Source organism: Colias eurytheme, chromosome 10, assembly GCF_061535395.1.
Source record: "Colias eurytheme isolate Ceu_HAF_F1 chromosome 10, ilColEury1 Martin Lab GWU primary, whole genome shotgun sequence".
Lineage (NCBI taxonomy): Eukaryota > Metazoa > Arthropoda > Insecta > Lepidoptera > Pieridae > Colias > Colias eurytheme.
This window is the reverse complement of record NC_142989.1, coordinates 6,593,474-6,604,151: the sequence shown is the minus strand read 5'-3', so window position 1 is coordinate 6,604,151 and position 10,678 is coordinate 6,593,474. Positions and strand designations below refer to the sequence as shown.

At 31.7% G+C, this 10,678-nt stretch overlaps 1 protein-coding gene across 1 annotated transcript; it reads left to right on the top strand.

The window, feature by feature from the left end:
• The first annotated feature begins 767 nt into the window (after positions 1-767).
• Positions 768-10,130, top strand: LOC149905231 (carbonic anhydrase 3-like). The gene is made up of 7 exons (XM_090106551.1): positions 768-890; positions 2,309-2,392; positions 2,495-2,546; positions 2,637-2,666; positions 6,572-6,819; positions 8,935-9,138; positions 10,026-10,130. Exons 1-7 carry the CDS (start codon positions 768-770, stop codon positions 10,128-10,130), a joined length of 846 nt encoding a protein of 281 aa, XP_089962677.1.
• Positions 10,131-10,678: the final 548 nt, after the last annotated feature.

The window sequence follows — 10,678 nt, the reverse complement described above, 5'->3', positions numbered from 1 at the left end:
AATAAATAAAGTCGCAATACCGCTAATACATTTTATTAATAATTGTCGAATTTGCATTTGAAACAATATGTTCATTATTAGGATTTATAAGTATTTTTTATTCAATTCCAGATGGATATAAAAGCAATAAGTTAGGTAGTTTACCGAAATGTACTTAAGTATACATATTTAGAGCATTTAACCAACTTAATGCTCTAAGTATACATACTAAGTATACTACTGCATGTATATTGGCTATAATAGCATGGTAATGTATGGGTCTGCGTAAATCTCCTTTAGGCGAGTTGAAACCTCACAAATGAAATCGCAAAGCCCTGAAGCTACACTGATAAGCGAACTGTAATGTTTCTTACGTTAATACTGAAAAAATATACGCTTAACCCAACCATAACCTTGTGTGGAATAATTTAAATGTTTTTTTATTTACTTACGACGACCTTAGGACAAAAAATACAACAGCGATCAACTTGAAATAAGTTATCCCATCTATTTATCTAGGGTCTAGATTATAGGCAAATAGATAAGAGTTGATTTGGGCTTCGAAAAGTATGTTCAGTATTAAGTAGTATATTGTACCTAGTACTAAACTGTGCCTATTGTGTGAAATTCTTAAGAAGCATTTAGTCCGCCTTTATAGATTTTCCATTCAAAGAAAATGAATGTTATATAAATGTTATTTGGAGTACCAATCTTTCGAGATTAGGGGAAAAATATTGTAATCCAGAAAAACACTCCATAAAATGAAACGCACTATATTAAATTGTATAATGAACTTAACAGGTTACACACAAGATCAGACCACTTCTCGGCCCAATACTCTTTTGGACGACGCTGATGATATACAAAGGCAATTGGACAATGAAGTACGAGATCGACTTCAATATGGACAGGTTCTTACGCCTTATAATATAAAACTAGTCATCTGAACCGAACTGATAAATGACGCCATTTACTAGTAGATTAGAACTATCCATTCAGGCAAGAAACTGACGCAGCCAAATTTCATTTGAGTCTATTGAACCGTGTGTGAAAAATGGGATAAAGTCTGTTTACTTTTTTAATATTATATTTTATCTATTTTATAGATGATTTCTATACTATATTCAAATATTCATTATGGTCTGTTCTACGAACATTTCTCTATAGCTGATATACGATTCGGTAATTGCGACCTTACGTTATAAGTAAATAACACCGTCTATAACGACGTGACACATTCAAATCTACAAGTCTCAACAGTTAATGCTTCAATCTACCTGGTCTCTGAAATTACCTTGATTATCAAGGATATAATATATACCCGTTCCTTCTCTCCTTCAATACGTGACTAATAGGCGAACTAAATCTTGGAAATGCCTCAATCTAAATCCGGATATAAACGTTACCGCACCCAAACAACATAAGGTTCAAATTGCAAATAACATTCTCTAACTAAACATCTAAGTGAGGTTATCAATCTTGACACTAAATCTATACTTCGTCAATACTTCGCTAGGACGTAACCGATCATCAATCACATTTATAAACAAAACTTGATATTATCCACTTTTGTGAAAAGGAAAACGACTTGGCATTAACAAACTTACCCTGCTTTGACCAGGTGACTAAGAGCGGACTATGTATAAAATATTAATTAATTTTTAAACCGGGACGCTAGTTTTAAGATAAATCCCGTTTATATACTAAACATGATTAAGGGTGCTTGTCCACGAGAGATGTGCTATGCTTATCTCATCTTTTACGCACGGCTACAGAGATTGGCATCAGTGGGAACGGTCACATAGTTTCACAGCATAGCTATTATCACAGATAATATTATAGTCATATACATTTTCGCAACATAGCTGCACATCTCTGGTGGAAAAGCGCTCTTAAGCTGTTTCAAGATTATTTTGCTATCACATGTTTTTCTATTTCTAACTCAGATTTATTTTTGCGAAAATAATATATGCGTTAAGAAATATATCATATAGTATTACATTGTCTCAACAATCTTAGATAAACAATCAAAGTTAGAAAGACCAATGCTCACGGTAGAGGAAGACTTCTTATCTATAAAATAGATAAAATTTTATTATGATTTCCGGATAACAATTATATTTTGCATTAATTTGGGAAATAAAACTATGTCTAGATATACCAGTAGAACAAAACTATGTGTAGCAAAATATAGGGAGGTCCTTTTCACGATTTCTTTGATATTTAAATTATTGTAAAACAAGATCTATCTCGTATATTACAATTTCAATTAATATTTGTTTAAGTTATTAAATAGTATAATAAGTAATATTTATGTACTATTTTTCAGCCAAAAACTATTTGGGTGTTTCATTTACCAACACAATTCCCTGAAATACTGACTAGTCCATTAAATCTGGTGAAACGATTTCATGTAAGTTAATAAACGCGTACCTACCTAGTTTTCGTAGGTACTTGAAGTACTTTTCTGTAAGTTTTTAGTTTCTTAATTCAACATTAATTATTATTTTTCTAGATAATGTCGAAGGGTAAATACAAAGACCATAATATAAACAAGGACCGCAAAGGTAAAAATACCCCATATTAGTAATGTTCTACGGTTTTTATTTACGTATTTATGTTTACGTAGTTACCAAAAAACAGTATATTTTTTTCAGGACCGATGTTCAAAAGATGGAGTTATAAAGGTAAATAGATTATGCATTTATATAGAACTACTTATTTGCTACGTCTGAAACGGCTTACTTAAGTAGTCTTTGGTGAAAGAATATTCTGTTTATGGCTATAGTTATGAATCAAGTCCTACTAAATATTTGAAAAAGAAAATCCCGTCAAATTGAGCTTACTGGATTTATTTAAAAAGGGTTCACAAACATGTTTTAAAACAATCATTATTCATATAAATGGAAGAATTAAAAGATATTATTGTTTTTCCAATCATTTATCGGTACTTAGCTCGCACGCTTAATTTCAAAACATGTCAGATTTAATACTGATTTATGTTCGGCAAATATTAAAGCTGTTCAAAAACGCAATTATTAATTCGTTCAAATTCATTTCATTTATTGTTATTCATATTTCATTATTTTATTTGAATTTAGCAAAAAACCTTGCTGTGATACTGAAAAATAAAGAACTATTCATATATTCGTCGATCTATTATTTTGAAATAAATAACGAAATTTACAGACGGTGACATGTTTTAAACGTTAAATAATAATTAGTTAATTTCTTTGTATATAAAACAAATATTAAAATATGTTTTATATTAAAACATTAATTAATGAAATGAACAAGAGTGAGCTCTATTATTAATCTTTATCTATATATATATTTTAATCTTTATCTATTTCCGAGACTGCAATCTATTTCAAACTGAATAATGAATTTCCTTCAAGATAGGCATACCTAATTGTAGACTCTTCATTCAACCAGCCATTATTATCCCATTTATACTATAAAACTACCTACCTATTTAAATTCTTTGTGCCAGCTAAATTTCATAATTGCTACAATCCAATGTTTCATTCAAGCATTCATAAACAGCACGAATAATTTTACAGAGAGTGAGTGATAATTTCGGAAATACTTCTGTAGTATTGTGTGAACATTTCAAGTGTAAAAAATTTCTATACAAGAAATCTATACTACAATATTATAAAGCTGTAGAGTTTGTTTGTTTGAACGCTTTCTTGTTGAATCTCGGGCACTGGTCCGATTTGAAAAATTATTTCGGTATTAGATAGCCCATTTATCGAGGAAGGCTATAGGCTATTATATTATCTCGCTAAGACTAACAGGAGCGGAGTACAGCTTGTAATTAATAATGTAAAAAAAACACGCTTAAACTCACGAATTTATTGTAATATCACCGATCCTTGAGTGTAGAAGTGTACAAAGTTTGAAGCTAATAAAAGCGTGTTATAAAGATGTTTCGCTTTTGAAAAGTTTGTTTTTCTGCTATAACTAGCTTAAATTCATAATTTTAGATCAACATAAATGGTTTCAAAATTATCCTGAGTGTAATGGCCGATCGCAGTCACCTATCAACATACCAACAAAGGGTCTAATAGAAGCGAAACACAGTCGAAGCCTGATTTTCGCTAATTATGACTTGCGCCCACATAGTTACAATTTACGTTATATTGAAGATCGTTGTAAGTTATTTATGATGTTTATTTTTACTTATGTTCTTATATTTGTCTAGTTACTAGTAGACTCGTTTGTCTATAAATTATCGCTTTGTAAAATGATATGTGATAATTTAAAACATAACATTAATATTGCAAGAGTCAATTTTCAGTTAAAAATAGGCAATAGTTATTCCTATTAGGTAATTGTTTGCAAGCTAGACGTGTAGTCTTGCGTTTGGTTATATTTCCAATTTGAAAAAAAAATCTCATGTAAAAGAGGGCGACAAGATAATAGGTATAGAAAATTAAAAACCACTCGCTTTGAAAGTAGAAAAAGGATAGATTCGTATCCAGTAATTTGGTCATTTCTCGGAATTTTTTTTATCAAAAGCTCGTGGAAAATATCTTAAACTCGCAATAAAGTAGAAAAGTTATCAATGACACAGTAATTCGATAGAAAAACCCTTTTAACTTGAAAGCTTTAGGTACTGTTATAATTCCCATTCTCAAACTTGAACTACGTTTGGTCCTGAATTTAATACAGATTATTATCCTTTCAGTAAAGAAATAATGGAAAGAGGACTTAATTTATAAATCGAAAATCTATTGCAATAATGTTATTTGTACAGATTTTAATATTTAAAATTTTATTTCATAAAAAATGCTTTCCAATATCGGCGCTAGATATTATAAATATCTGAACAGACACTATTAAATTGAATTGTTGATAATTAAATAAGAAACTCCCCAGACGACGATATTATTTCAAGAAAACGGTTTTCTTGATAACACAGTTCGATTGCGAAGGGTTGAAAATTATTAGCATTTACAGTCGGCGCTAAATAAAAGATTCCTTAACCAAGCAACCAAGTAGACCGGGAGATACTGACACAAAATTTCGAGTCATTTGTAACAGAATGGCGGTTCTACAGGGGTCTTAGTACGCAATGACAAAAAGAAAAATGATGGTGTGAACGCTGGTACCGGTGGGTTAGTCGCGTGGGCGTTAGTCGAACTCGTCGGAAAAATAGCGAAAGTCAAACGATTTGTAACACAAAAATTTTAGAATTTACCGATAGCCCATAAAAAAGAAGTAGGCGGTAGTGTCATGCCATACTTTTCCGGTATGACTTACAGCCCGCCATACCGACGCGAATGTGTTGATTTAAAAAAAACAATTATTCAACCATTTGTACCAAGCTAACTTTTGCACAGGTAACCATCGTCGTGCAGCCATTTACGAAAATCGCCATGCCATACTTTTCGGACGATTCCAAATGGTCGCCATACCGCCGAAAATCTGCAAATTTTTTTTATTTCGCCTATCTTTTTGTACCAGTATTGCATTTGGCTTTTTGGAGAGTATTTGATAAAATGTGACCATTATTATATTTGCCATACTTCTAGTAGGGGGAAAAAGTGCTGTCATACTTGAAAAATAAATTTATTATTAATTTATATAAGTGAAGATTTCCAACACCTAGATCTTTGAAATTTTGTATTTATATTCGTTGATCCTCAAACTTACAGGAAAAATAAGTGCCATACTGTTACAAATCGTTTGACTTTCGCTATTTTCCGACGAGTTCGACTAACGCCCACGCGACTAAGCCGCCGGTACCAGCGTTCACACCATCATTTTTCTTTTTGTCATTGCGTACTAAGAACCCTGTAGAACCGCCATCCTGTTACAAATGACTCGAAATTTTGTGTCAGTATCTCCCGGTCTAAAGTCTGTAATGTAAAATGTCTTTGGGGAAACGATAAAATTGCCGTTTTATTGTAAAGATAAATGTAATCGCTTCCCACCCAATTGGACAAATTAAGGGATCGCGCATACCTACATATAATTTTCGTATCGACTGAACTATTTAGTTGAGTTCGGATCAACTGTTTAGTTAATTACCTATATGCGTTGCAATACACAATGAGCGTGTGATCGATAGCTGTCCAACTTTTCAATCAAAAGCGAATCGTTACAGCTTTTTGACTTTTTTATCGATCAATTACAATCGAGGTGATAGTATGCGCGCGTTAATATAAGTTATGAGAAACAAAAAAATAGTTGTTCTACTAAAAATTGTATGTATGCGCTAGCCCTAACTGAACTATCGTAAAACTCTGCTTGATTCATCGCTCATTCACGCTTTAACGAGCTTTGGTTCCTACATACGTCACGTAATAAGGAAGTCATTTTCTTTTATACAAGGAAAATCCAGTCTATATAAAAGTTGATATTTACTTACCAATTAAAGGCAAAAACCCTATACTATGAATATATACCTACTTATAATTATCAATAAGTTATTAATTATTAGAAAAAGTTATGACCGTAAAATAAGTATGCAAAATAGATGTAACGTTTTAAGAACTTTAAACAAAACTAGAATTTAAACTTCCAATTCATATGTATCATCCTTAAATGTATGATCATTCAGGAAATAACTGTGCCATTTCAGTCATCCTATTCGGATTATGGGATCCAGACCGCTGGCCAATGGTATACGGTGGTGCTGCCCACAGTCGCCGGTACCTCTTCCACTCCATGTCCCTACGTTGGCCTTCAGAACATAGAATAGAAGGAGTACAGTGCCCTCTGGAGACGCAGGTGCTGCACATCTCTGCGGAGTATAGAACTATGGGTGACGCGATAGCAGCGGCACCGAGGGATCGTTTGGCTTTTCTTGGAATTGTTAATCTGTTTATGGTTTGTTAATCATATAGTTTTATACGACGATTTATTATTTTATATAGAGTTAGTTGCGTTAAAAGAATAGAAGGCTTCTCTTCCGTTGTGTATATGAGATAAACACAGTTGTTAATTGTTATCTGTTACACGGATTGATTATTTTCAAGGACAAGGAAGTACATTATTATCTGCATATTGCCAAAATTACATATTTTTTATTAGATGTGCCCTTGATATGAATAAACATACGGTTGTATCAATTATATTCACTAATCGATGTCCTTCCAAAGACTTATAATCTTGATAGATAATCTTGATGGAAAAGGGGAATACATATAGAATTGATACCTAATGAATTGATTGCGTGCATTGGTTAGCGAAAAATATATCCTTATTGAGATTCAACTGAGTAACTTTATTTTATACTTTGGGTCACAGATGCGACATACGTTTTGCATCTTGTTCTCATCTTAATGATATGCTTCATGCAAACTTATAGAATATTTTATTATATTTTACGATCTACCAATTTCATAAATGTAATAACATATGCATAACATACCCTATGAAATCTCCAGAAAAAAGGAAATAAATTATGTGTTCAGCTTCAGCGTGTAAAATTTTCCTTGTACCGCATATATTTATTTCCGCTTTGGACATTTTACTCATAGACCTTTTTATTCCTTCGGGACTAAAGATAGCACGCTTAAAATATAATTTTCCACACTTTTCATGATAATCTTCCTTGAACAATGAATTCCATAAATTATTTTATTATAATAAAAGTATTTAAAAGTAATAAAGTTGCGAGATTAATAATAATGACTTTCTTTTTAAGTGGCTTTCATTGAAAATAACACTACGATATAATTTGATCCGTACCAATTACTGATATCTCACAAACATCTGTGTAAACAATTTCTTCATTTTTGCGTACTTAATGGAAATGACAAACAATTATCCTCGCCCAGATTGCTGATTGTGATCACCTTTATCCCGATACTAAAATTAATGTCTCGACAAACTTTTTGTCAGCTCCATAATTTGTGAAAAGATTTCTTTATTTTTATCCTGGGCTCTAGAAGGTACTCGCAAACAAATTAATTTTTTCAACTGTTGTATTCAAAAGATTTTGATGCTTAGAAAGTGATTTGTGTTGTCAGTTATATTTCGCACCCGTGTTACTTTTTGTAAGCAACCAATTATTTAGTCTAATAACAGTATTACAGCGTTCTTTGAAAATTAAAATAACTTTTAACTTGACATGTAACAGCGAGCGATAAGGTTCTTACAATATTATTATGATAATTTGATTGCATTGCTTTTTTTATCTTATTGCCTGCCATTGAAAGTATTACTACAGCTTTTGAGAACATTTAATGCCATTGGCTTTTCTCTAATGTAAAAATAACACGTGAAAAATACTTATAGGAAATATAAAATGTGTTATTGAAGAATCATTGACCTCAAATCGACTGTAATGTATTGTGTAGGTGAGAAGTCAATATTGAAACCAATGTAGGTATTGTGATGATGAAGAAATGCGATTTGGAATTAACCAGTTTTTAAACATAATATTTAAATATTTTATAATATTTATAAGTTATTATGATGCAGTGAAGGAGTTTAAAATGCGATAATTTTAATATTTTTATACGTAAAAAGTTACTTTATAAGAGGTTTATTATTTGACTGTAAAATGTTGAGGAGCTATATCTAATCTCCTTACTATGATCTTAGTAGGTATAATATCAACACGTATACAATCGACATAATCCTTTCCCTTATCTTTAAGTTTAACGTGATTGATGAATGAACTACAAGGGATTAGTGTTCTTTATCATAATATTATAACTCATGAACATTGAGGTATTATTATAGAGAGGACACCACGAACAAAATCTGTGCGACAAGCGCGGCGGCGCGGGGCGGCTAGTGAGTCATACAATTTGCAAATATTCTGCCTTTTATTACTTATAAATTAAAACCAATCAATGTAACAAAAAAAAAAATGGTTTGAGACGATTGACTCTAACTCGTGTTAGAAAAAGTGTAGTAGCGATGGCCTCTCTAGAACGTAGTACATAGTAACTCAATGCTCATGAAATCTTTTAATAAATAACTTCTTTACAGTATCAAAATAGAACTCAACGTGGAATTAAAGAAATGATCATTGCCATGAAGACTAGAAGGTTTAATTCTACGATTCCAATACCCTTGAGTTATTTCAATCCACCATTCAAGAAATACGCTTGCTATCAAGGATCGCTGACTGCTCCACCTTGCACGGAAGCTGTGTTGTGGCTTATAAGAGCTAAAAGCTTACCGATCACTAGGGTAAGTTAATTCTTTTCTAAATGCTTTTTTATAAAATCCATATAAACGAATCTGGGAAATAAGTGTTGCTAGTGCTAAAAAATATAGATAGGTTAAGGGCCGATTTTTCAATCCTTGGTTAAAATTTATCCGTCCAATAAAGTATTACACGAACATTTTAAAAAGTCACCTGTAAACTGTTATATTATACGGAAAATTTGAATACATTTTTGAAATGGTAGTTTAATACGTTATTCGATGAATAAGTTTTACCAAGGATTGAAAAATCGGCCCTTATTAAGTTAAAACTATAAACAGTCTATCTGTAGTCATTATGTACTCATCCGTCGAGTGAAGTTTCCTCGTTTGGTTTTGAGAAGATTCATATTTTTTTGGTGGTAGTTTCACTTCTTTATCAGAATGTATGTAGATTTTCTAAACGGAAAATTAGGTGATTCTCTGTCTATGGTATGCTCTACATTTAATTGTTAGTCATCAATACATCTTCACACCTGAAATGTTAAGGCTCTAATATGTTCTAAGCTCCTGAAATAACCAAGGCTGCGGTCAATATTGAATAAAGCATATAGGTACATACATATATGTATATATAACATGAAGTAATTCAATTCTCTTATCAGTGGACGCTTCGGTACTTAGCACGAGTAGATTGTAGAGCCCCCAAAATCGATAGCTATTTGTGCTTGAGAAATGATTTATTGAATAAACTATAAATAATATTTCAAATAAATTTTATTATAAAGGTGTTCAGTTATACAAATTATATAAATAAAAAAAATATTTGTATTTAGTTGAAATTTTATCAAATTATTATGTTTATCGATGTCTATGTAGAAATAGTTTCAATTTAATATTTAAACCACATATTTATTACCCTCTACTTTTAGCATGAAGCTCAGTCCTTACAAAACCTGATGACAGAAGAGTACCAAGGGAGCCTCCTGCGACAAACGCAACCTTTGAACGATCGCAAGATATATTTGTTTAATTAAAGAAAAGGTATGTTAAACAAAATGGCATGATTAACTTTTCAATAATATTTTTTTCTGTTCAAAACTTCAGAGTATCTTATACCCGAAAAAATATCATGGTAATTTGATAGCTGATTGGTTCAGCAGCTAATGTGAAATTTAAAATCTATTTGTAATGTACCTACCTAATAAGTAGATGTAATAAGTAAGATTTTTTTTCTAAAATCCAAAATATTAGCAACCAATTTATCTGTAGTAGTTAGGTATATAATATTGAGTAAAACGTTCTTAATTTTTATAATATGGTTTTGGGAATACCAATATCATAAAAATAAAAATCCTGGAGGTATGCTATTACGCTAAAATGCAACAGCATAGTGCTATTCATATATTATGCATGTCAATGTATGTCAAAACCGGAATTATAAAGTACCTACTATGCTTCCGCCCGCAGCTTCGCCCGCGTGGTGTTTTGATAAAAGGTAGGTATGTTATAAGGATGTAAGGCCTATGTTCTTGCTCAGGGTCTAAAGTTTGTCTGTGCCAAATATTCGGTAGAGAGGTTTAAG